The 27,543-nt window shown below is 32.5% G+C and overlaps 3 protein-coding genes across 5 annotated transcripts in view; all 3 read left to right on the top strand.

The window, feature by feature from the left end:
* The first annotated feature begins 8,514 nt into the window (after positions 1-8,514).
* Positions 8,515-27,543, top strand: part of LOC117922281 (metal tolerance protein C4-like) — a 41,951-nt gene continuing 22,922 nt past the window's right edge. The window contains exon 1 of the mRNA XM_034840354.1: positions 8,515-8,894. Within this exon, the coding sequence (XP_034696245.1) occupies positions 8,600-8,894 (295 nt within the window). The 5' untranslated portion in view covers positions 8,515-8,599. The remainder of the gene's footprint in view (positions 8,895-27,543) is intronic.
* LOC117922283 (receptor-like protein 7) lies at positions 16,243-18,379 on the top strand. Of its 3 annotated transcripts, XM_034840358.1 has the most exons (3): positions 16,243-17,057; positions 17,155-17,229; positions 17,983-18,379. In XM_034840358.1, exons 1-2 carry the CDS (start codon positions 16,248-16,250, stop codon positions 17,173-17,175), a joined length of 831 nt encoding a protein of 276 aa, XP_034696249.1. In that variant the 5' UTR covers positions 16,243-16,247; the 3' UTR covers positions 17,176-17,229; positions 17,983-18,379. The 3 variants fall into 3 exon arrangements, with proteins under 3 accessions (XP_034696249.1, XP_034696252.1, XP_034696250.1); XM_034840361.1 differs by lacking the exon at positions 17,983-18,379 and having other exon boundaries at positions 16,243-16,874; positions 16,991-17,227; XM_034840359.1 differs by lacking the exon at positions 17,983-18,379 and having other exon boundaries at positions 16,243-16,874; positions 16,985-17,227.
* Positions 17,973-20,044, top strand: LOC117922361 (receptor-like protein EIX1). Its single transcript, XM_034840489.1, has 2 exons — positions 17,973-18,666; positions 18,882-20,044. Exons 1-2 carry the CDS (start codon positions 17,973-17,975, stop codon positions 20,042-20,044), a joined length of 1,857 nt encoding a protein of 618 aa, XP_034696380.1.

The following is a 27,543-nucleotide window of genomic DNA, read 5'->3' as shown; positions in this document are numbered from 1 at the left end:
TCACTTGCCAATTATTTCTTTTTAGATATCCCACTATACAAAGATTTTTATATACCTTGATTTTTTACCTCAAAGTAATTAAAAAAATTCTAGGGAAAATAAAATCAACCCTTATAGGTTTAGTATATTTCACTCAGACTTAAAACTTAAGAGATTGAAATTCTTACTAATAAGGCAAATGAAAAAGGGTATAAGACCAGGGCTCTAAGAGGAAGATGGGATTGACCAAAGAAAAGAAGATAGATAAAAAAACACAAATCCTTAGGTCTATACCCTTTTGACTCTTAGTCAATTAGTCATATACCCAAGGACTTCTTAAGGAATTCAAACCTAAGAGAATCCAAGCGTTTAGTGAAAATATTTGCCAATTGATGTTTCATTGAGACAAACTCTAGAGAAATGACTTTATCTTCAACTAAATCCTTAATAGAATTATGACAGATGTCTATATTTTTAGTTCAAGAATGAAGAACAAAAATTTTTGAAATGTTAATAGCACTAGATTGTCACAATGGATACTCATAGTGCCCTACTCAATGTCATAGTCACTGAGCATCTGTTTCATCCAAAGGAGTTAGGTACAACAATTTCCTATGACCATATATTTCGTTTATGCAGTGGACAAAGAAATTAAATTCTGTTTCTACTTAGCCAAGCAACTAAACAATCCCCAGTAAAGAAGTAAGCCCCAAAAGTGCTTTTCCTATCCTCTACATTTTCGACCCGATCAATATTGAAATATCTAATAATAACACAAGAAGAATCATAAGAACATCATAGCCCATAATCCAAAGTCCCACTAATGTAATGAATGATTCTTTTAACAAAAGTTAAGTGTGACTCTTTGGAATTTTTCCTAGTACCTAGCACAAGCTTCCATACTAAAGGAGATGTCCTGACAACTTGCAGTAAGATATAACAAACTCCTTATCATACTCCTATAAAGCTTTTTCTCAACATCTTTCCCAAATGTGTTCTTACAAATCTTAGTAGTGGTGCTCATAGGTATCCTAAAGTGTTTAGTGGACTCAAGTCTGAATTTCTTTACTAACTCCCTAGCATATTTAGACTAAGATAGAAAGATATCATCTTTAAGTTGTCTAATCTGTAGTCCTTGAAAGAAATTGAGTTCACCTACCATATTCATTTCAAACTCTTTTTTCATATCCACAACAAAGTTAAGGGTAAGGGTGACTTTAAAAACTATACCATCAACATAAATTTGAGCCACTAATAATTTAGACCTATAAATGAAAAAAAGTTCTATCAACTCTCATTCTCTCAAACCCTTTTTCTAAAAGGTAAGTTGTAAGCCTCTCATACCAAGCTCTAAGAGCTTGCTTTAATCTAAAGAGGGTTTTCTTTAACCTATAAACATGATTGGGAAGTTTAGGACCTACAAAGCCCTTAGGTTGTTCAACATAGATTTCTTCACTAAGAATCCCATTTAGGAAGACACTTTTAACATCCATTTGAAAAAGTTTCATTCTCAATGAGCATGCAATATCTAGGAGGATTTTAATAGATTCTAACCTAGTTAAAGGTGCAAAAAAGTTTCCTCACAATGAACCCATCTTCATCTTGTTTATTCTTAAATATCCATTTTGTGCCTATTACAGGTTTATCTTTAAGCCTAGGGACTAAGTACCACACATCATTCCTAACAAATTGACTTAATTCTTTCTATAGTGTAGTGGTCCATGATTTACCTCCTAAGGCTTCTTCTACATTCTTTAGGTCTAATTAGGAGGTATAACAAAAAAATAAATAAATAAATAAATAATTCTATCTCATTTTGTCCAGATTGTCTCTTGTAACCATGGAATCATCCATGTTTCCTATTACATTTGAGATAGGGTAATTTTTGGGTACTCTGGATTTATGTTTACTTTCCACTTTGCCTAACTTAGCAATTTCAAGTGGTTTTTCATCCCTGTTGGGTTCAATTACCTTTTTAGGATACTTTTAAGACTATCATCTGAGTTAACTTTTTCAAGGTTATTCCCAATTGATTTTTAGGTTAAACTTTCAAAGTCAATGACTTCCTAATCATATCCAAAATCATTGATGACTACATTTGAAGATTCTTGGATAACTTTAGTATTCTGATTATAAACCTTATAAGTTTTACTTTTATTGGAATAACATAGGAAAATACCCAAATTAGACTTAGAATCAAATTTACCTAGGTTTTCTCTATCCTTGAGAATATAACACTCACTGCCAATCCATAATTCATATGATGTTTTCTTTGTTCCAATCCACAATTTATAGGATGTTTTCTTTGTTCCATGCCTAAGGAAAACCCTATTGGCAGTATAGCAAGTCATGTTAATTATTTAAGTCCAAAACTGCATAGAAGTATCATGCATGTTAATCATTACTCATGTCATTTCTTAAAGAACACGGTTCTTCCTTTCTACCACTCCATTTTGTTGAGGAGTTCTAAAGGCAAAATATTATGTTTAATCTCCTTTAATTCATAAAAGAGATCAACTTCTACATTGTCAAACTCTGTCCCACTATCACTCCTAATCCTAATAATAGGATTACCTATTTCCACCTGAATTCTAGTGCATAAGGACTTCAAGTGCTCAATGTTTGAGATTTGTCCTTTAGAAAACTTACAAAGGAATACCTAGAAAAATCAACGACATCCTTTACTCTCCATTTTCATGTAGGGTCCATGAGATCCATGTGGAGAAGGCTTAAAGGCCTAGAAGTGTTAGTCCCTTGAATATTTTTGTGTGAGTTTTTTACTTGTTTACCTTTTAGGCACTCTCCACAAATAGATTTACGTTGACTACTCAACTTAGGGATACCTCTAATTGGGTCTTTGTTAGTTATGTGGACCAAGTGTCTATAGTTTATGTGATCTAGCCTCTTATGCCATGACTCAATGATATCAAGCTTAGCCCTACTACAAACCAAAGAGGTTTTAGAACTAGAATTTATTGCATAGCAATTATCCACTGTTCTAAGCATAATGAAAATGACTTCTCCCTCCTTGTTTATCACTTCACACAAACTTTAAAAAAAGTTCACCCTATAGTCACTATCATAAATTTGGCTAATGCTAAGAAGATTACCCTTAAGTTCATTAGCATAAAGGACTCCATCTAAATCTAGGCATATGAGGATAGAGATACTACTTCTACCTCTCACATGGGCTACACTACCATCCCTAAAGGTGATGTTTCCTCCATTAAAATCCTTAAGAGTGGTGACGAAAGACTTATCACCTATCATATGCCTAGAGCTTCACTAAGGGCTTTAGCTTTAAGGGTTGTGAAAACAATCTAACACTTAAGCCTATCTTTTCTCATCCACACTTGTTTTAGGTGGTGACTCGGAGGAGCTTTGTTGAGTCTTAAGCTCTGTATTGGTTTTCTTCCCTCTCATAGTGTTCAAAATATTATTCTTAAAAGATTTAAACTCATTCACAAGCCTATTCAGTTGAGACTTATAGCTCTCAAGAAATCTAGTGTGACACCTTCTTTGAGTATGTTCAAACTTATTTATTTTATTATTATTTACTATTAAGGAAATTATATTTTAGTTATTGTATGATTATCTTGACATAATTAGCTGATTGTATAGGAGCATAATTTACCTTATATTTCTGATTCTATAGTTATAATTTAGGAGAAGATCAGATCAAATATGTGTATATATATACTACATTTTGTTAATGAGAAAAGTATCCAATTTGAAGCCAATCTCTTTATTCTTGTTATGGTATCAGAGCAAGAACAACAAACCACCATGGCTGGCAGTCAGAAGGCTTCTGGATCAGAAAACAAGACCATCGATCCTTCACATCCCCTCTATATTCATCATTCAGATCAACCAGGCCATCTTTTGGTGCCCATCAAATTAAATGGGGTCAACTATCAATCATGGAGCAAAGCAGTTATTCATGCCCTTACTGCCAAGAAGAAGATCGGCTTCGTCAACGGGACAGTTGAAGAACCATCGCAGGAAGATGAACCCTTTCTGTTTGAACAGTGGAATCAATGCAACAGCATGATACTTTCTTGGCTAACTCATGCTGTTGAATCGGACATTGCTGAAGGAATTATCCATGCTAAAACAGCACGCGAAGTGTGGGTTGATTTACGCGACCAGTTTTCTCAAAAGAATGCTCCAGCGGTTTTTCAAATACAGAAATCAATCGCCACCATGTCGCAAGGAACGATGACAGTAGCTGCATATTTTACAAAGATCAAAGCCTTATGGGACGAGCTTGAGACATACCGTTCCCCGCTGACCTGCAACCAACGACAAACACATCTCGAGCAAAGGGAGGAAGACCGTCTTATGCAATTTCTAATGGGTTTGAATGAGTCATATAAGGCAGTGAGATCCAATATTTTGATGATGTCGCCATTGCCCAATGTCCGTCAAGCATACTCTTTAATTGTCCAGGAAGAGATGCAACGACAAGTTTCTTCTGAGCCAACCGAGAATTTCTCAATAGCTGCCGCAGTCCCGGGAAAAGGAGGTAATCCAAGACAGAAAATATGTGACCATTGTAACAGATCCGGACATACCATAGATGAATGTCGGACTCTTAAATTTCATTGTAAGTTCTGTGATAAAAGAGGTCACACGGAGGATAGATGCCGACTGAAAAATGGGAGCAATAACAAAGCGGGACAATTCCGAGGACAACGTCCTTTTGGTCGTGGGAATCAGCCCTCAGCAAACGCGACAGAATCCCAGGAAATGTCTGATTCGACTTCTTCTAGTACAGTCCAGGGGTTCACTACAGAACAAATACAACAGTTGGCTCAAGCAATTCGTGCATTAAATCACAGTAATTCCGGTAATATTGACGCATATGCAAATGCTGCAGGTTTGATTCCATCAACTCTTGTGTCTGTTAATTCTAGTAGTACAAGTTCTTGGATTTTGGATACAGGTGCCACGGATCACATTGTTTCCCACATGTCTCTTCTCACTGATCTCAAACCTTCTAATGTCACAACTGTTAATTTACCAAATGGTGCAGCATCACCAATAACACACACTGGCACCGTTATTTTTTATTCCCAATTGACCCTTAAAAATGTTTTATGTGTCCCATCCTTTAACTTGAATTTAATTTCGGCTAGCAAACTCGCAAAAGATCAGAATTGCTGCATCATATTCTTTCCTGACTATTGTATTTTGCAGGACTTGGTTTCGGGGAAGATGATTGGCTCGGGTAAACAACGTGGTGGTCTATACTACATGCATCCATCAACAAATAAATCGGTTGTCTTTCATGTTTCTCAACCGTCTGACTTATGGCATTTACGCCTGGGTCATCCCTCTTTTTCTCGTTTTAAATTATTATCACATTTGCTTCCAGATGTTCATAAAGAATTAGGAAATCATTGTTCAATTTGCCCACAGGCTAAGCAGACACGCTTGCCCTTTCCCAAAAGTTCAATAACTACAAAATTTCCTTTTTCTCTTTTACATTGTGATGTCTGGGGTCCTCACAAAATTCCTGCACATACTGGTTCACGTTATTTCCTTACAATTGTTGACGATTTTTCTCGTTGCACATGGATTTTCCTTATGCATCATAAATCAGAAACACAATCTTTGTTAACTAATTTTGTGCAATTCGTCAAAACTCAATTCCACACAGATGTTCAAACGGTAAGAATGGATAATGGCACAGAATTTATTCCTCTTCGCATCTTTCTTCAAAATAAAGGAATTGAACTTCAAACCTCTTGCATTTATACTCCGCAACAAAACGGAGTTGTAGAACGCAAACATCGACACATTTTAAATGTTGCCCGTTCTCTCATGTTTCAATCAAATGTCCCACTTGAGTTTTGGGGGGAATGTGTTTTAACAGCCGTTTATCTGATAAACCGCATTCCGACTCCATTGCTCTCAAACAAATCACCATTCGAGGTCTTATATAATCGGCCTCCTTCACTCACACATTTGCGAGTTTTTGGTTGTGAATGCTATGTAACCAATGTTCACCCCAAACAGAAATTTGACCCTCGGGCATCTATTTGTGTTTTTTTGGGGTATCCACATGGAAAAAAAGGCTATAAAGTACTCGATTTGCGAACACAAAAAATATCAGTCAGCCGAGATGTATTCTTTCGGGAAAATATTTTTCCTTTCCATCATAGTTCTTCTCAATCTCAACAACATTCACCTTCTCTTCCTTTACCGCTTCCCATTTCTTTGATTCCACACCTCAGCCGATATCTCTTCCTCGTTTTTCTCCAAGTTCCACTCCTCCCTTGTCGCATCACAATCCTGTATTATCTCCACCTTCCTCTAATACTGATGTTCCCGAACCTTTATCCCCAGAATCAGTTGCGTCACCCTTACCTTCTTCTCCATCTCCTTCTTCGCTTTCTTCCCCGCCTTCCGTGCCCTCAGTACCCTCCAACACGTCAGCCCCTTCCCCCACCCATGAACCCCCTCTTCGACGTTCCACTCGCCATATTCAGCCTCCTGCCTGGCACCACGACTATGCCATGTCTGCCCAGCTTAATCCTTCTTCCACGCAATCAAGTTCTCGTCAAGGTACAAGGTATCCCCTCTCTTCTCACCTTTCTTTTTTTCGTTTTTCACCCCATCACCGTGTTTTTTTAGCTCTTTTGACAGCCCAAACCGAACCTTCATCCTTTGAACAAGCTGACTGTGATCCACGTTGGCGCCAAGCCATGTCCACTGAACTTCAGGCTCTAGAACGAAACAACACTTGGGAGATGGTCCCTCTTCCTCTGGGACACAAACCCATTGGCTGCCGCTGGGTGTACAAGATCAAATATCATTCTGATGGAACCATTGAACGCTATAAAGCACGTTTGGTTGCCAAGGGCTACACACAAGTCGCCGGTATCGACTATCAGGAAACCTTTTCTCCAACTGCCAAACTCACCACTCTTCGCTGTTTGCTGACTGTCGCAGCTTCTAGAAATTGGTACATCCATCAGCTTGATGTGCACAACGCATTCCTTCATGGCAATTTACAAGAAGAGGTTTATATGACTCCACCTCCTGGTCTTCGCCGACAGGGGGAGAATCTGGTATGTCGGCTTCGCAAATCTATTTACGGTTTGAAACAGGCATCACGCAATTGGTTCTCAACTTTTACAGCTACTGTTAAGTCTGCGGGTTACATACAGTCCAAAGCAGATTATTCACTTTTTACTAAATCCCAAGGTAACAAGTTCACTGCTATTCTCATTTATGTTGATGATATCCTGTTGACTGGTAATGATTTGCATGAAATCAAGATGCTCAAGACTCATCTGCTCAAGCGTTTTTTTATTAAAGACCTCGGTGAATTGAAATATTTTTTGGGTATAGAATTCTCTCGCTCTAAAAAGGGAATCTTTATGTCTCAAAGAAAATATGCATTAGATATTTTGCAAGACACAGGATTGACAGGAGTGAAGCCCGAAAAATTTCCAATGGAGCAAAACTTGAAATTGACTGATGAAGATGGCGAGTTACTTCATGATCCAAGTAGGTATCGGAGACTGGTTGGCAGATTAATATACTTGACTGTAACCAGGCCTGACATAGTGTATTCAGTACGTACACTAAGTCAATTCATGAACACACCTCGGAAGCCGCACTGGGAAGCAGCATTACGGGTCCTCCGATATATTAAAGGATCACCAGGTCAAGGTCTTTTTCTTCCATCTGAAAATAATTTAACACTCAGCGCATTTTGCGATTCAGATTGGGGAGGATGTCGTATGTCAAGACGTTCCGTTTCTGGTTATTGTGTTTTCCTCGGATCATCACTCATCTCTTGGAAATCAAAAAAACAAACGAATGTTTCACGTTCGTCAGCAGAAGCAGAGTACAGAGCAATGGCGAATACTTGCCTGGAATTGACTTGGTTGAGGTACATACTTAAAGATTTGAAGGTTGAATTGGACAAACCAGCACCATTGTTTTGTGATAATCAAGCAGCTTTATATATTGCGGCTAATCCAGTTTTTCACGAACGTACTAAACACATTGAGATTGATTGTCATATAGTTCGAGAAAAACTTCAAGCTGGGGTAATTCGTCCGTGTTATGTTTCTACAAAGATGCAGTTGGCGGACGTTTTTACAAAGGCACTTGGCAAGGAGCAGTTCAAATTTTTGTGCACCAAGTTGGGAGTTCTTGATTTGCACTCTCCAACTTGAGGGGGAGTATTAAGGAAATTATATTTTAGTTATTGTATGATTATCTTGACATAATTAGCTGATTGTATAGGAGCATAATTTACCTTATATTTCTGATTCTATAGCTATAATTTAGGAGAAGATCAGATCAAATATGTGTATATATATACTACATTTTGTTAATGAGAAAAGTATCCAATTTGAAGCCAATCTCTTTATTCTTGTTATTTACAGTTCATTAAAATAATAATAATAATACATTTATTTATTTTATTATTTTTTATTTTTACCCAAAAGTGGAAAAACACATCAGAAAGCATGTTCCAATTCCAGAAACCCCTCTCCTCCCATTTCTCCAAAAACCCTTCCAATTCACAAAACCAAAAAGCTCAAAACCCTGAAATCTCTGAAACGAGGGCTTCCATGGAGGTGGAGTAGCAAGGAGCATGCAGAGAAGCATCAACAAGAAGATAGGCTCTTGCCTTCTTCGATTCACGCCTAACCCATCTCCAGCTCTCCTCACGCGCCACCACTACACCCATTTCCCCCTCTCTCGCCTCCTCACTCTCTCCCAATTCCTACATTCCTCTCCATCCTTCAACCACAGCCTTCAACAACCCAGCTCTTACTGTAAATTCCCAGAAAATGGAGCCCTTTTTTTCACTCTAAGGCCCATATTGCGGAATTTTCTGTGCAGTTGTGGGACCTCTTTAGATTCTAATCGCCACTATATCAATCGTAGTGAGTATTTTTATTCTTTAAAGGTGGATGAATGGTGTGGTTTTATTTTTATTCTTATTCCATTTTGTGGGTTGATGTTGGCTTTCTTTGATCTTTGCAGACTTTTTTACTAGAGCCAAGGAAGTTAAGAACATTGAAATCAATGATCAGCACAGGTGATATTGATATTATTAGTTTTCATTGGTTTCTTTTATAAAAATTTCGTTTCGTCTTTTTAATCAATGCTCACAACATTGTACAAAAACAACTAAAAATACGTTAAGTGTATTCTAAAAGCATACCCCGATCAGATGCTTGATGTGAGACTTGTTTAAAGGAGTCATTGTATAGTAGGCAATGCCATCTTTTTTAACCAACAGTTACACCTGATTTACATAAATTTGATTCTTTAATGGTCCTTAAATTCACGGGCAGTGGAGAAAACATTAGGCCCACAATCTAAAACTCCAGTTTCCTTTTTCGTTTTCCTGTGTTTTCTTATCCACCAAACAAAAAAACACTCAATAACCAAATACGACCCTTCAGAACATAAGCAAATAAAATTGCATAGCACAAATGGGGAGTTGAACTGTTTAGTTAAAGTCTTTGTCTGCCATGGATTCGGAGAGATGATTAGCTTTATATTTGCAAAGATCGTAGAGAAATCAGAAACCAGGGGTTTCAAGAATTTAGATGAAGTAGGAGTGTAGAGAGAGCTTGTTTTATTTTCAATATACTTTTACAAATTTACTTTAACAACTATTTTTCTTTTTATTTTTACAATATATTAATCAAGGTTTACATTAATAAGTAATAAAAACTAACTTTTGTTAATGTTTGATGCAAAAAATTGAGATTTGAGTTTTGGATTTTGACAATTTAGGAAAAGTCCTCGTTTTTTTTTTTCTTTTTTGCATTTGTCTTTGCATCCCTTGGAATTTATTTTTAACATTTTATGTAATTAGCTTTTTTCAATAAATTTTTTACTTCATAATTTAATCAAATTGTCCAAAGCTTAGCAATTTTGATAATATAAATTAAAAAGAAATTAGAAATAAACATTAATTTTTTTATATTTTGGGGAGTGAATTTTTTATTTATGAAATTATTATTATTTAGTGTATATATTTGTATAAGATAAACTAAATGAATAGTGCAACAGTAAGTTGATAAATAATAAAAAAAAAAAAAAAAACAGTTTGAGTTATGATATGCCAAATAAATAAAGTAAAAGAAATGCATGCAAATTATTCCTATTTCCATCACATTAGATGAATCATTTATTTCGAATTTCGACCCATTGAAGACTTCTTGTGAGGAAAGTGGTATTGACTTGTTGGAAGTCATCAAGATATAATATTATAGGGCTCAGGAAATATTTTAGTCCTCTATGGTCCTTTTCAAGCAACTTGGTTCATGACCTACAATTCATCAAGATGAAGAAATATGTTCCATGGCCCCATAATTCTTCTGTCTCCATTAAAACTTGACGTTTAAGTGAAGATAGTGGCTCAAGTCTTTTTCTGTTTGGCTAAAAATTAAACATGATTTTGACTTGACATGGTGACAAGCGTAGACCAAGAATTTTAAGAAGGTAGGAGAGAGAAATATTTACAAGTCTGTTTGATGCTATTGGAGTTCGATTTTGTATATATTTTAAAATAATTTCAAAAATTGTTGTTAGGGATGTAGTGAGGCTTTTAATATGATTTATTATTGTTGATTTTTACATTTATAGGATAATATTATAGGGTTTTTTTTCATGCAAATTATAAAGAAAATATCTTAGGTATCTCTAATAATTAGATAATTAATTCCTTATATTAAATATTCCAATATAATCAAGAAAATATGAGAGGACATTTTAGCGAATAAGAAAGAATCATTTTTCTAGGTATAATTAATTTAGACTTTAGGATTTAAGAGTTATGGGATTATAATCTTTTTAAATAATAGTAAAAGTTCGTTTTTATCTTTGTTAAGTTTGTGAATGTAGGCTTTAGGGCAAACTACATAACTCTTGTTTACATGTTTTACGTGTTTTTTGTTTTTGTTTTTTTATTATTTTATTTTTCTTATTATTTTTTATTGTGGTTTTAATTTATAACTTCTTTTATTTTGTTTCAAAATTTTCTAAAATGTTTAATTCTTTAGGAAAGAAAATCAACTTTATTGCAAAATTGAAAAGGAAAAATGAAGGCTTGAATGAGCATATGCTTCCAACTTGTTTATAATAAGTTATATATATATGTACTTCATAAAAGCTATTAAATGTTAGTTACCGAAATTACATCATATCTAAATGTATAATTCAGTTGGTTGGAAATTAATTAATCCAAATCAATTGATTCATTGAAGCACAACCAAATCATATATACTTTGTACAAGCACCATATGGATTAGGTAATTTTTAAATTTTTTTTCTAACACATCCATGTGAGGAAATGAATTGCTAGTGTAAAATTCTTTTTACCAAAATAAATTTATTTTCAATAAAAATTAAAATATATAAAATATCTATTATTTACAAATACTCATCAAAGTCCTACAAAATTTAAAATGCAATTGACACTTTCAAATCTTTCTTAAAATAAAGGGGAAAAAAGCTTAGAACTATTATTACAAAAATACAATTTTTAAGAAATTTCATATATTATGGAGTAGTTTGTTAAAATTTGTTGACATGAACTGAAATTTTAGTTTCTAAGTCTTTATTTTTGTATTTTTTTTTTTTTGAGTCACGGGCAATTACAAGGCCCCAATCTAGATGACCCAAACATAGAGTCAAAGTCAAGCTAATGCAAAATTTTCTTGATAAGGTAGTAGGACATGATAGAAAATTGAAGAAAAAATGGCTACCTTGGTGGACACGATGGCTACCTTGGTAGACATGGCATAAACCTTAAATAAATGAATGAAGAAAATAATATCCTTAAATTTCCCTTGACATGACATGACAAAAATGTCTTTAAAAAGTGGCCACAATCTTCATTTGTTATGGATGTGGAATTCAATGAAAGGAAATATGGAAAATTCTTCTTTGTCATAAATTTTCTACCTTCCTATAGAAGCAAGTTATGTTTGGTCCATGAAAATTCAATAAAATGATATCTAGTCCTTGTCGGGGGACTTGGTCTCTTGGGTTTAGAAGAAAAAAAATTCTTTTATATATATAGACTCAATTTATTTAGTTATATTTATTTTGAGGAAATTTAATATTTGTAGAGTTTGTATTTGAGTAAATTACCCTTTTAAGTCTGATCAAGATTAGCACTTTATAGATATGAGGTTTTATATATTATTTTAAGATAGAAGGAAAAAGGGAGCAAGGAATGAATAGAGATAGTCAAAAGGTGTATGAGTTTTGGGTAAAGAAAGGCCGAGAGAGTTTGAAGTGTGTAAAGTTTATTGATAAATTTGATATTTCTTTCCCATGGATGTAGGCGATTATCTTGAACTAGGTAAATATTTTGTCTTTTCTTTTTTAATTTTTTTTTTGTTATTGTATTTAGGTGTTTCAATTTTCCCAACAAATATTTGTTATGTCATTGGAAGCTTTGATAGCACTTATTGGGCCAACAACAACTTCAATGTAGATGTGTTAAAGAAAAAATATAAAAATAAAGCAAACCACACACAAAAGTTCGACCAACCATGCCTACCTTATTAGATGAGAAATAACATTCTACTATGTCATGTAAAAGAGTACAAAGAATAGAAATAGATACAACTATTAGGTGTCAGAACATCTCAAGTTTCCCTACGCTTTATTTCCCCACCTTGAACCATGAGTCATTTTACTCCACCAAATATTCTTTACTCTTTCTCACATCTACACCCTAATGAACCCTCTATAACTCCACCAAGTATCTCTCACTCTTTCTCATATCTCTGTCTACCACATATATTCCTCACCACTTTATATAAAATATTTCATAAATTCATATCATGTGATTATAATTAGATTCCTTTTATAGAATAAGGAAAATTAGTAGTAATATCTCTACAAATATTATGTATCTCTAATAATTAGATAATTAGTTCCTTATATTAAATATTCCAATTAAGAAAATATAAGAAGACATTTTAACGAATAAGAAATAATCATTTTTCTAGGTATAATTAATTTAGACTTTAGGATTTAAGAGTTATAGGATTATAATCTTCTTAAACAATATTGGAAGTTTTTTTTTATCTTTATTTGTGAATGTAGGCTTTAGGGCAAACTACATAAATCGTGTTTTATGTGTTTTTTGTTTTTGTTTTCTTATTGTTTATTTTTTTTCTTATTATTTTTCATTGTGGTTTTAATTTGTAACTTTTTTATTTTCTTCTCAAATATTTTATTCTTTAGGAAAAAAATATCAACTTTATAGCAAATCGAAAAGGAAAAATGAAGACTTGAATGACTATATGTTTCCAACTTGTTTATAATAAGTTATATATATATATATATAATTTTATAAGATTTAAATAAAGAAATTATGAAGTTATTAAATGTTACTTACCCAAATTACCTTATATCTAAATGTATAATTCAGTTGGTTGAAAATTAATTAATCTAAAGCAATTGATTCATCGAAGCACAACTAGTTCATATACTTTGTAAAAGCACCAAATGGATTAGGTAATTTTAAATTTTTTCCTAGCACTTCCATGTGAGGAAATGAATTGGTAGTGTAAAATTCTTTTTACCAAAAAAAAATTATTTTCAACAAAAATTAAAATATATAAAATATCTATTATTTGCAAATATTCATCAAAGTCCTGTAAAATTTAAAATGCAATTGACAAGTCATAGACAATTATAGGGCCCTAATCTAGATGACCCAAACATGGAGTCAAAGTCAAGCTAATGCAAAATTTTCTTGATAAGGTAGCAAGATATGAAAGAAAATATATTAAAAATGATTGAAGAAAAAATGGCCACCTTGGTAGACACGGCATAAACCTTGAATAATTGAATGAGGAAAATAAAGTTCTTAAATTTCCCTTGACATGACATGACGAAAGTGTCTTTAAAAAGTGGCCACAATTTTTGGATTACTTTAAATAGTTGATTTGATTGATTGGATTGGATTAGTGCAAACCCAACTTTGATGGGCATGGTCATTCTATCCGAAATAATAACCTTATGATAGAAAATTTCAAATTTTTAAGAGATTTTATTTATTTTGGGGTGGTATGCTAAAATTGTTTTTTGATGTGTTATTGATTATTTTATTTTTTTTTCCCTTAAATTTTTATAAGATTGTGAAACATTACTTATAAACTTATTGGTTTTACTTGTATACATATTGATAAGACAACATGAAGATTGTGATATTTTGAGGAAGATTTTTCCATGACCCAATTCATAGAGCTAATGACTTTATCATTTATATGTGCATATTATTATTATTATTATTATTGACATCATGCAAAGTTAAAGTTTGGTTCAACATGATACATTAAGTATTTTTTATTTTTTATTTAAAAAAATTAAGAGCTAATAGATTAAGATGGAGTTTTTTTAGTTAAATATAAATAGAACTTAATTTAGCTTAATTTTAAATACAATTAAAAGTATTAAGTATTAATTTAATTATTTTTTCACAATGTGAGTTAGGTAGGAGGGGTTAAAAGTATGAATTAGTTAACTTTTTAAATTAAGTAAAAAGTTACATATTTTAGTTTTTTCTATTTAATTAAAAATATTGATAAATAAGTTAAAAGTTGGAAAAAAAAATTAAAACAAATAGTTGAAGTTTAAAATTAAATTGCATTTTATATTAAGTTAAAAAAACAAACATCACTTAAATATTTTTTCTTGGAAAAAACTTTTTAGAAAAATAGTTACAAATTCAGCTTTTTTACTTCATATACACAATTTGATCATAATCAAGTAGTAGTAATCAGTTTCCCACCGTTTTAAGCCCAAAATGGTTGGAAAAGGTCACCTGAATTGGAAAGTGAATTGGTCAACAATTGAATCGGTTCAATTGTTTGGTCCAGTCTATTTTTAAAAATATTGCTAAAAAGAAAGGAGTCTATCACTATCATCCACATGGTTTCTAGTTGAATTATCTTCTATATATGTCTCTGCATCCAAAGGAATGACTACACCAGAAAGAAAAAATAAAAAATTGGTAAGATCCTACTCCACTAATAATGCCAAGTGATTTACAGTGTTTCTCGCTATCTACTGCTTCAAGTTTTTTTTTTTTTTTTTTTTTGTAGGTGATTTCTATAGTTGGAATGTTTTGATCAATAGCAATCATCAAAGCATATTTGATATTTGTTGGGATGATTTCAACTATATTTTCTTTGACATGTATTCAAATATGTTGTTTACTTGGGAATTTTTAATCTTATTAAACAAATGAGTAGTTAAATTAAATATGTTATTAATTGTCTAATGTCTTGTTTTCATTACTAATTGAATTTTGTCACTATTTTTCTTGTTGTGTTGGAACTTAATTTTACTTGTTTCTACAGGTGTTCCTAGATGGAGAAAATTTCAATTCTCGATCATTCTATGTTTAATAAAAAGAGAACTTACTTGTAAAGGTGAGACCATTTTGGGAAATTGCTTAAAAAATGATAAAGATGATCTTACTCACTTCAAAAATGGTCTCAAAGGTTCTAACAACCAGATTTCATCATGGAGAGGGCTCGATTGTTGTCAATGGGAGGGAATTGATTGTGAAAATAAAATAGGAGTTGTTATTTCAATTGATCTTCATAACCCACATTCTCCCGATGAAGCATAAGAGAATGAAACTTCTATGAACTTGAGTGGAAAGATTAGGCCTTCATTGATAGAACTCAAATCCTTGAGATATTTAGATTTGAGTGGGAACTTATTTAAGCATATTCCAATTCCTGAATTCTTTGGATAGTTAAAGAATTTAGAATATCTAAACCTATTAGATTGTGGGTTTAGTGGTGCAATTCCTCCTAGCTTGGGAACCTCTCTAATTTGAAATTTCTTGATCTTTCTAGCCATGAATCTTTTGATTTATTTGTTAATTTTGAATCCTATGATTTATATGTTAATGATCTTGAATGGATGACTAGTCTTGTTTTACTTTACCAATAATGCCAAGTTATCTCTAGTGTTTTCCTCTGCCTAATGCTTCTAAGCTTCTCTTGTGCATGATTTCTATAGTTTTGATAAGCAACAATCATCAGACCATGTTTGATATGGATATGTGTTCAAGTATGCCATCCATTTGACATGTTTTAATCTTATTAAACTTATGATTGATTAAAATCTATGTGTTATTTAATATCCAATAACTTGAAGTTTTGATTACTTATCAAATTTCATCACTATTTTGATTCTTCTATCGGAACTTAATATTAATTACTTGTTTTTATAGGTGTTATTAGATGGAGAAAATTTCAATTCTTGGTTTCCTTTTGGTCATTCTATGTCTAATAACAAGAGATCTTGCTTGCAAGGGTGAAACCCTTGAGGGAAATTGCTTAAGAGCTGATCGAGAAGCTCTTCTTGACTTAAAAAATGGTCTCAAAGATTCTTCTAACAACCGGCTTTCATCATGGATAGGAGGCAATTGTTGTCAATGGGAGGGAATTGGTTGTGAAAATAACACAGGAGTTGTTATTTCAATCGATCTTCATAACCCATATTATCTTGAAGAAGCATATGAAAATTGGAGTTCAATGAACTTAAGCGGGGAGATCCGGCCTTCTTTGATAGAACTCAAATATTTGAGGTCTTTAGATTTGAGTGGCAACTCATTTGAGCATATCCCAATTCCTAAATTCTTCGGATCTTTGAAAAATTTACAATATCTAAACTTATCAAATTGTGGATTCAAAGGTGCAATTCCTCCAACCTTGGGAAACCTTTCTAATTTGCAATTTCTTGATCTTTCTTCCATTGAATCTCAGTTATTTGTTAAGAACCTTGAATGGATGACTAATCTTGTTTCCTTAAGGCATCTCAAGTTGAACTATGTCAACCTGTCAATGGTCGGATCTCACTGGATGGAGGTATTCAGCAAGCTTTCATTTTTAACAGAGTTGCACTTACAACATTGTGGGCTCTCTGGTTCAATTTCATCTCTAAACTCTATCAATTTTACTTCATTGTCTGTCATAAGCATCAGTGGCAACTCTTTCCGATCAAAGTTCCCAATATGGCTTCTAAACATTAGCAGCCTTGTATACATTGATGTAAGCTCTAATCAGTTATATGGGCATATTTCACCTGGCCTTGGGGAACTGCCTAACTTGCAGCACTTGAATCTATCTGAGAATGAAAATCTCACAGGTAGTTGCTCTCAACTGTTAAGCGGAAGCTGGAAGAAGATAAAATTTCTGAATTTGGCAAACAATAAATTTCTTGGTACGTTTTTGGCTTAGAAAAATTATTATTGCTTATTGATTTTGATACATCAAAATAATGTAGTGGTTTTACAGTTAACACTTGTTTTAAAAAAATATTTCCCATTAAATTATTTTGACTTTCCAATAATCTCTTACTTTTATCATTAAACCATCAAAGCAACTTCAATTATCTTCTCACCACTCATTAAATTATTTTCTCATAAACTCTCTTTTTTTTAAAAAAAATATTTTAAATTAAATTATTTTAACTCTGCATGATGCATGATTTGTCATAAATTCATTGCACAATTGACCAACGAAGGGAACTTTTTAGGGCTTTTGATGTATTTGAAAGATTACACTACAAAATCTAGGTTTTGGTTGTAAACAAATTTTAAAATAGTTTTCTAAAATCATTTTTTGAGTTTTTTATAATAGTTTTACAAATATTATAATGTATTTGTTTCTTGTAAACCTTTTTAAAATATTTTTTCAAAATCAAATTTTGAGTTTTTTTATAATAATTTTTAATAATATTATATTATATTTTGAAACAAAATTTTGTTTGGAAACTTTAATTTCTAAAAACAATATTCTCAATTTATTCCATGTAGACACTTGTTTCTAAAAATATTTTAAATAATCTTTTCTCTGTTCATTTGATCATGCATTAAGAAGGCAAAGTTTCTTACCTTTCTCGTGAACTTTCTTATTTTTCATAAAACAATTTATTAAAAACAAATTATTTTAATACTCTTGATGATGATTGCAAGTACAATTCCAACCTCCATCGGAAATTTTTGCAACTTACAACATTTGGATTTGGGTACCAATACCTTGACAGGAAGTTTCTTTGAGTTTCTCGAAGAGATCAAAAACTGCAGTTCTGAAGGTCCTTTACCAGAACTGGGGTATTTGGACTTGTCTTGGAATCAATTAGTGGGCAGATTGCCAGAACGGTTGAGTCAGCTGGAAAAACTTACATATCTCGATCTATCCGATAACAAGCTTCAAGGCCCTATCCCTGCTTCTTTTGGGACATTCAAAAATCTGAATGAGATGCGGCTTGGATGGAATGAACTGAATGGGAGTCTCCCAGTTAGTTTTGGACAACTTTCTGAATTGGTTGTATTGGAAGTTTATGGGAATCGCTTGATTGGAATTCTTTCTAAAGAACATTTTTCAAAGTTAAGTAAGTTGAAGACTCTGTGGATGCATGAAAATTCAGGTCTCGTTTTGAATGTTAGTTCCACCTGGGTCCCCCCATTCCAAATCACTGATCTTGATTTGAGTTCATGCAATTTAGGCCCTTCATTCCCGACTTGGCTTAGGTCTCAAAAGGAGGTCTTCTGGCTGTATTTGTCAAATGCTAGCATCTCAGGTTCCATACCTAAGTGGTTTTGGAATATTTCTTTGAATCTGCAGGGCGTAAGTCTTTCTGACAATCAGTTACAAGGTCAGCTACCAAATTCATTAAAATTTTCTTCTGGTAATCGTGTATATATTTATTCCATGTAAACACTTGTTTTAAAAAAATATTTTAAATTATCTTTTCTCCACTCATTTGATTTATTATACATTTTCTGAAAATTCATTTCTCTTGAAATTTCTTATTTTTCATAAAATAAATAAATAAATGAAATTATTTTAATACTCTTAATACCTTGACAGGAATTCTTTCTGAAGAACATTTTTCAAAGTTGAGTAAGCTGAAGGCTTTGCTGATGGGTGGAAATTCAGGTCTCGTTTTGAATGTTAGTTCCACCTGGGTCCCCCCATTCCAAATCACTGTTCTGAGTATGACTTCATGCAATTTAGGCCCTTCATTCCCGACTTGGCTTAGGTCTCAAAAGGAGCTCTTCGATCTAGATTTGTCAAATGCTACCATCTCAGGTTCCATACCCAAGTGGTTTTGGAATATTTTTTTCAATCTGCAGTACTTAAATCTTTCTCACAATCAGTTACAAGGTCAGCTACCAAATTCATTAAAATTTCCTTTTGGTGATCGTGCATATATTGATTTCAGTTACAACCTCTTTGAGGGACCTATTCCTTTTTCAATCAAAGAGCTCTATTTACTAGATCTCTCCCACAATAAATTTTCTGGCCCTATCCCACTGAGCAGAGGTGAATCTATGTTAGACTTGCATTACTTTTTCCTTTCGGAAAATCAAATAACAGGGACCATCCCAGATTCCATAGGACGCATCACCTCTCTTCAAGTCATTGATTTTTCAAGGAATAATTTGACTGGAAGCATTCCTTCTACCATAAATAATTGCTCTAGCCTAATTGTTCTAGACCTTGGAAATAACAATTTATCTGGGATGATACCAAAGTCGTTGGGCCAGTTACAATGGCTCGAATCACTGCACCTGAATGACAACAAGCTTTCAGGAGAGCTCCCCTCATCTTTCCAAAATTTATCAAGATTGGAACTCATTGATCTCAGTTATAACCAATTATCGGGTAAGGTTCCTTCATGGATTGGAACTGCTTTCATAAATCTTGTAATACTCAACTTGAGGTCAAATGTATTTTTTGGAAGACTTCCCTCCCAGCTTTCAAATTTAAGCTCCTTACATGTCTTAGACCTTGCACAAAACAATCTGATGGGTGAAATTCCAGTCACTTTGTTTGAGCTTAAAGCCATGGTTCCGGAGTATAACAAGAATATATATCCTTTGTGTGACAATGTGAGCAACTCTCAGTATGAAGAACGATTGGTGGTGATTATGAAAGGTCAAAGTCTTGAATACACCAGGACTCTTTCTCTGGTTGTAGGCATAGACCTATCCGACAATAATTTAAGTGGAGGCTTCCCCAAGAAATAACAAAATTGTTTGGTTTGGTGGTTTTGAACTTGTCTAGGAATCACATCAGTGGCCAAATTCCTGAAAGCATTTCAATGTTGCACCAGTTATTATCTCTTGATTTGTCAAGGAATAAGCTTTCCGGCAGCATTCCTTCAAGCATGGTTTCATTAACATTCTTGAGTTATTTGAATCTATCGAATAATAATTTCTCTGGTAAGATCTCCTTTATAGGGCAAATGTCAACCTTCAATGAGTCAGCCTTTGTTGGAAACCCTAATCTTTGTGGAGCTCCATTGGTCACAAAATGCCAAGATGAAGATCTAGATAAAAAGTGTAGTGTTATTGAGGACAAAAATGATGGTGGCTATATTGATCAATGGTTTTACTTGACTGTTGGCTTGGGATTTGCAATGGGTATTTTAGTTCCATATTTTGTTTTGGTAATAAGGAAATCTTGGTGTGAGACCTACTTTGATTTTGTGGATAAAATTGTCAAATGGTTGTTGAGAGGAAGAACAACCTATGCCAAAGATCACCTGCGAAGGTAATAAATTTTGTTTGTAGATCTTTATATGCTCTATGTATAATTACAAGCTTTGAAAGTGAATTTCATTACAGTTGCAATAAAAAGCAAGATTTCTCTTTTAATTTATTCAAAGAGAAATTTCTTGATACAAAAAGGACCTTTATTAAGATCAATAGTGATTCTCAAAGGTTATAGCTTGTTTAACTATTAAAAAAAGAATACGTTATCCCTTTGTGGATAAAATTTATAGTAGCCCCTAAAAATTATTAAAAATGAATAGAAGAAATTCCCAATTTCAAATTTTCAAATTCTCTTTGAAAATATATTTATTAGTTATGTTTCCACTACCTTATTAAATTTGAGTGGGATATGATGATCGTCCAATGTAAGATATTTTAATTATTTATCCCAACTATATTTCTTTATTAACCTAAATCTATGACATTTTCCCCCCTTTTTGGTGTCTACAGAATTTTGGTTAATTTTCACAAAAAGTGGCTAAAATTTATAATTTGGAAAAAAAAAAAAGTAGTATGGTTTTTTTTTTTTCAATCAAATTAAGCAAATCATAACTTTTTGAATGGTGAAAAACAAGAAGAAAATATATATGTGTGTTTTTATACAACATACCCACATTTTACATCACTTTTGAGCTAACTTATTTAATCTAATCCATTCCCTAAGCTTCTTGGGGATGGGAAAGCTCTAGATTATATGTAGGCCTTGTTTAGATAGTATTTTCCTTCTACCCAAAATTGAATGCATAACCCATAATCCTTAGTACAACAAAACTTATATTAAATTGAAGAGTCTTAAAATCTTAATTTTTTGTAAGTATTTAACTTAATTTTATCCATCTTCTACATTGTATATATTTTTTGCTCAATTAAAATGACTTGTTTCACCAAAACATGAATATTTAAACAAATCAGCTCCACCCATGTATCAAATTCAAACTTGGTCATAGAAGTTTTAGTTAACAAACATCATTCTACCATATGAAGGCAACAAATGATAACAACAGCCAAAAGCAAGAGACAATGTAACCCCATTTTGGATTGTGTCACATATCTTCTCTAAAATGGATCAAAACCAAAAATGAAGTTTCAAAAGTGAGAAAATCACACATGTTAGACCGAAGAACTCATCAACCTACAAAGAACCGCAACAAAACCCCATTTCTTCTTAGCATAGTCGTTCCTTTGTCTATCATGAGACTAGTTATTTCTCAATCAAATTCACGACCCGTTTTAGTGCCAATTCCATTTGTTATGTCTCTGACTCTTACTCCTCTATCCATGGGAATTGAGTGTGAGACACCATCCACTAGAGCATACACCATTCCTCCAACTATTTTCTTCTAGTTTGCAACTACATTCTATAACTATATTATAACGAAAAATAGTTGAACATAAATATAAATGATAATTTTATTAAAATTTCAACATCATCTCTATTTATTGATTTTTTCCAAAATTTTTGTCTAACCTAAATGGAAAAAAATCAAGACCGGTTCCAAACCTAGTTGGTTCCACTAGTTTACCAATCGTCAAGATCGTATCCAAACCGAGTAAAGCCAACTATTTTGATTGGCTGGTCACGTTTTTAAAACATTGGTGTATGGAATTTGTTTGTTGGTTGCTTGTGATATAAAAAATTTAGGGATCAAAGAATTCTCATCCCACAAGATGTCATTCTCTTGCATGAATTAAGAGCACAACAAAGATTCAATTCATGCAATTTTTTTTTTACTGATCCTACACTCTAAAAAGGACTAAAAAACACCCAAAATAAACTTTCAAAGTAGTGTCAAAGACCAATAATCCAGTACAATGGAAAACACAATATAAGTTGGCACCATCTCTCCCTATTGGTTGAGTAGCAGACATTTCTTATTATCTCCTTACTGTTACACGCCCACTTTAAGGTGGGCTTGGTCCAACACAATCAGGCTATTGAAAGGTTATGGTTTTGTCAAAAAATATCAATAAAAAAAAATTTATTTAAGTCATATTTATTTATTTTTATTATATCTTTGTTAATTTATGATAAATTCATTTTTTTATTCAAGTTATATAATATTAAAGTAGTTTAAGTAGTTTTTTATGCAAGAGTGATCTAAAATTCTCAAAAATAAATTTAGTTTAATTTTGTATAAAAAAAAATTAGATTTGAGTATTATAATAAAGTTGAAGATGGAAAAGATAACTGAGGAAAAAAAACAAGTTTTTTATTAAAGTAAAAAAAATCACTTTTTCATTAAGGTAAAATTTTATTAAAAACCTTGAAATTTAAGTTCAAAATAGTAGTTAAATATGATAGAATTTTGGTTTTATGATTTTGAAATTTGTGGATTTATTTTATATATATTGACTTCACTTTTATATTGTTGGTGTGGTTTATGAGTTATCATTTCATGGGAAAGTTTTAGATCTAAATTTTCTTGAAAAAGAAGAGAAAAAATAGATAAAAACAAAATTTATTTTAGTCATATTAAATTTTTGAGAATGATAATTTCATTAATTTATGGTAAATTCATTTTTTTTATTTAAATTATACTACATGAAGGTAGTTTAACTAGTTTCTAAAACAAGAGTTATTTAAAATTTCTAAAAATATATTTAGTTTAATTTTGTATGAAAAAATGAATTTGAGTATTTGAAGTTTAGGATTGAAAAGAAAAAGGTGGGTTTTCCTTTCTTGTTATGGGTTTTGGCCAATTTTGATTGCATCAACCTTTTTTAGGACTTTTTATATAATATTTTTCCATATTTTCATAAAATCCGACTACCAATCTTTTGTAAATTTTTTATATTTTTATTCTTACTTTATACAATTTTTCTCATAAAAATTGTTTTTTACTAAATAAATTAAATATTAAAAGCAAAAAAAAATTGAAAATATATTTATCAAATTTGAAAATAAACCTTTAAAATTGGAAATATATATTTTTTAAAAAAATTAGTTCCAAATATTTATTCAATGTTTATTATTATTATTATTATTATTATTATTATTATTATTATTATTATTACCGTTAGTGGTATGGAAAAAATTACTTTATTGAAAATTTTGTAGGTTTTTATTGATTACCATTTCAAGACCTCTATTCGCTTTTCACATTTGGAGCTATACAAAAAATCTCTAAATTTATTTATTTCTTTTACAAAAGGAATGAAAACTTTGAAAATTGAAAAATTTTATGGTATTTTTCATTATATTTTATTATTTTTCTTCACATTTTTCATGAAAAATCCAATTTAAAAATTTAAATTCATTTCCTCACTTTTATTTTTCCTAACATTTTTTGTTAATCATTTTCAGTGAGCCCAAATTCTTCTTAGCTGGAAGGCCCAATTTTGAAACCCAAGCCTAGGTCATAAGCTTGAATACAAGGGTTTTCTAGGCCAAGGAACCTATAGCCCCTTTCTCCTCACTCAAGGTTAAAAGTAAAAATATAATAGTTAACAATAAAAAATATAAAATGGTTTTGTTTGACCCTACTTAAGCATGCACGTTATGTCAATGAAGCCTTGGAGCGAAGCCTTGGAGCTTACATTAGAAGAGCAAAAGGCCCACCACTAGTAGGTGTTATAAAAAACAAGGCTCATGTCTGGTCCATTAAATTAATAGGCCTCCAAGACAAACCTTACTAACTCACCAACCTATTTGTGTTGGACCAAGCCCACATTAAAGTGGGGATAAGGAGATAACAAAAAATGCTTGTAATGGGCACAGATCGGAAGAAATAATTAGGGTTGAGGTCAACAAATGTTAAAGATCCAGAATTGGAGACGAGTGAAACGAGGACCCTATTCCCCATCTTGAAACCACCTTTAAGATGGGAGAATCCTGCTCTGTCACCCTAATCTCCTCCTTCTCTATTCCAGTCTTTTGAGCCACCTCCTATGACATTGAAGTTAGAGGAATGGGAGTTGATTGAGCTGAGGCTAGAGGGATTATCGGTCGTACACATGGCTATAGTGTTTGACCTAGGAACTCGCATTGATGAGAGTACGAGACACGCAAGCTACCAAAGCAAGATCGAAATTGAAACCGATGTGCTCTAGAATCATATTAATAAGAAGGGTGAATAGGGAAGCTCTAGTGTACATGGTGGGATTGCGATATGATGTCATGGTGTCAAGGATCACCTAGGTAATGTCGAACTACTACCCAAAAAGAATGGTGTGAATAAACCAAGCCACAAGATGACAAATCTGAGTATGATGGCAGGAGGAGTAGAAGGAATAAGACATAAACATAGCAAGGACCCAAGCTAACTTGGTAAAGTCAGCAATGGAAACGTAAGTCAACAACGGATAGGACTCGCCATACAAAGTAACAGGAATAGAGGCAAGCTCACCTCTAGTGAGTGCTTAAACCTCCGGAAAAAAAGACTAAAAGCTGATTAGTAAGAAAAAAACATGCCCATAACACACCTGATAGATCGAGTAGAGACCATGAAGGTCTAGCCATACATGGTAACACTAAATATGAGACCACAAACTACTAAATGGATGTTTGAATTGAACATCTGAATGTAATGAGGGTACGAGGTCTCTCAAATAGTCATAAGAGTTTCCAAGCCCTTAGCATGAAAAAAAACGGGAAAGATGTGTCCTTAAAGGCTCTAAGATGAATGGGTAGCTCTATCTTGACTCAACGACCCCGGAGAACAAAGTAGTATTTATCTCGAGCCTCCTTAGAGTGAAAATACTCCAAGGGAAGATTATCCAAGTCGAAAATACCCTAGATGGGAATGCCTTGAACAACTTCGTGGGAGTAAGGCTTCGGAGAAGACACCTCCCTAAGACAACAACGTCCTATCATACAAAAACTACAAGTAAAAAAGCTCAAAAATCGAGAGAAATATATGAGGAAACTAAACCATTAGAAATGCTCATAAAGCAGTCTTAAACAATACTATGAAGATGAAAAGATGAAACAAGGTCTGAACAAATCACTAGAAGTCGAACAACAACAACCCGAAGTGCTCAAATGAACTAAAGAAGTGAAATGGATTAAAAAAAGATGTGCTAGAAGGACCTAAATAGTTGCTCGGGCTATTGGATGCAAGATTAGAACTTGAACGATGCAAACATTGGATGTAACTTAAGGAGTACTTGAGTGATACCACCACATGAAGCAACACTAGAAACAACTTAGGCCATTTGAGCGCTTAAGCAATGAAGCCAATGCTTGAGCGTTGGGATAAACGCTCGAGGCTATGTGAAAAACTCTAGAAGGATTATGAACACTAAAAGTGAACTAACAAAACAAATTAAGAAACCAACTAACAACTTAGAGACATGTAAAAACCTTAGAAACAAGTCAAACATTCAACTTAGGGCAAAATTCAAATTAAATAACTCAAAATTAGAAAGAAAAATAATAAAACAAATAGAATGCCCAAAAAACATAGTTCAACCAAACAAGATTGATATTTTAAAATCTAAAGAACAAGGTTAATCATGATCTTAGTTTGGAAATCAGATGAATAACAATCAGAGCATATAAGAATCTAAGAGAATTTAATGGCATTGATTTTCAAGGGAAAACAACTTACCGTCTAATTTCATATTTAAAATTTGAATTTCTAGAAGTCACTGAGTCATGTCGTGATCCAATAAATTCACATCCAGTCAATTTATGTTAATTTCATCAGATTTCTATTTAACATGGCATTCATTGATCTCCATACAACACAATTTTAACTCCCCCTTAATCATACATGATTATTATTATTATTATTTTCTGAGAAGTGGAAGCATTGTACACCATTTATGGAAATCATACTTTCACTATGGTTGTCTTATTCCACTTAGGAGGGTGTTTCCAAATGTTGCAAGTGAAAGTATATAAACTTGGAAAGAATATTTTAGTTTATTTTAACTAAGAATCCAAGAATGCCTTAAAACACTTTGGGAAAAAATAATATTGAACTTAGATAAACAAGGCAAGTGAATGAAAAAGAATTAGGCATGATATTACTTCCAAAGAAAAAAAAAATTATACTTTATTAGTTAAACTTAAGAAGATTCCCCATGGATAACTTACCAATTATTTCTTTTTAGATATCCCAGTATACAAAGATTTTTATATATACCTTGATTCTTTACCTCAAAAGTAATTAAAAAAATTCTAGGGAAAATAAAATAAACCCTTGTAGGTTTAGTATATTTCTCTCAGACTTAAAACTTGAGAGATTGAAATTCTTACCAATAAGGCAAGTGAAAAAAGGTATAAGACCAGTGCTCTAAGAGGAAAATGGGATTGACCAAATGAAAGAAGATAGATAAAAAACACAAATCCTTAGGTCTATACCCTTTTGACTTTTAGTCAATTAGTAATATACCTAAGGACTTCTTAAGGAATTCAAACCTAAGAGAATCCAGGCGTTTAGTGAAAATATCTGCCAATTAATATTTCATTGAGACAAACTCTAGAGAAATGACTTTATCTTCAACTAAATCCTTAATAGAATGATGATAGATGTCTATATTTTTAGTTCAATAATGAAGAACATAATTTTTTTGAAATGTTAATAGCACTAGATTGTCACAATGGATACTCATAGTGCCCTACTCAATGTCATAGTCACTGAGCATCTATTGCATCCAAAGGAATTAGGTACAACAATTTCCTATGACTACATATTTCGTTTGTGCAATGGGCAAAGAAATTAAATTTTGTTTCTACTTAGCCAAACGACTAAACAATCCCCAATAAAGAAGTAAGCCCTAGAAGTGTTTTTCCTATCCTCTACATTTTCAACCCAATCAATATCAAAATATCCAATAATAACACAAGAGGAATCATAAGGGTATCATAACCCATAATCCAAAATCCCACTAATGTAATGAATGATTCTTTTAACAAAAGTTAAGTGTGACTCTTTGGAATTTTCTTAGTACCTAGCACAAGCTCCCACACTAAAGGAGATGTCCTAACAACTTGAAATAAGATATAACAAACTCCCTATCATACT

This window comes from Vitis riparia, chromosome 9, assembly GCF_004353265.1.
Source record: "Vitis riparia cultivar Riparia Gloire de Montpellier isolate 1030 chromosome 9, EGFV_Vit.rip_1.0, whole genome shotgun sequence".
In the NCBI taxonomy this organism is placed as follows: Eukaryota; Viridiplantae; Streptophyta; class Magnoliopsida; order Vitales; family Vitaceae; genus Vitis; species Vitis riparia.
The sequence above is the reverse complement of the archived record's forward strand: the minus strand, read 5'-3'. Positions and strand labels throughout refer to the sequence as shown.

Bases quoted from the DNA above. Each gene is read 5' to 3' on its own strand.
- LOC117922361 (XM_034840489.1), top strand. From the start codon at position 17,973: ATGATTGCAAGTACAATTCCAACCTCCATCGGAAATTTTTGCAACTTA. The intron at 18,667-18,881 runs GTCAGCTACCAA...ATACCTTGACAG, and splicing joins TTCTGACAATCAGTTACAAG to GAATTCTTTCTGAAGAACAT.
- LOC117922283 (XM_034840358.1), top strand. From the start codon at position 16,248: ATGGAGAAAATTTCAATTCTTGGTTTCCTTTTGGTCATTCTATGTCTA. The intron at 17,058-17,154 runs GTAAGCTCTAAT...AAAATCTCACAG, and splicing joins GCAGCCTTGTATACATTGAT to GTAGTTGCTCTCAACTGTTA.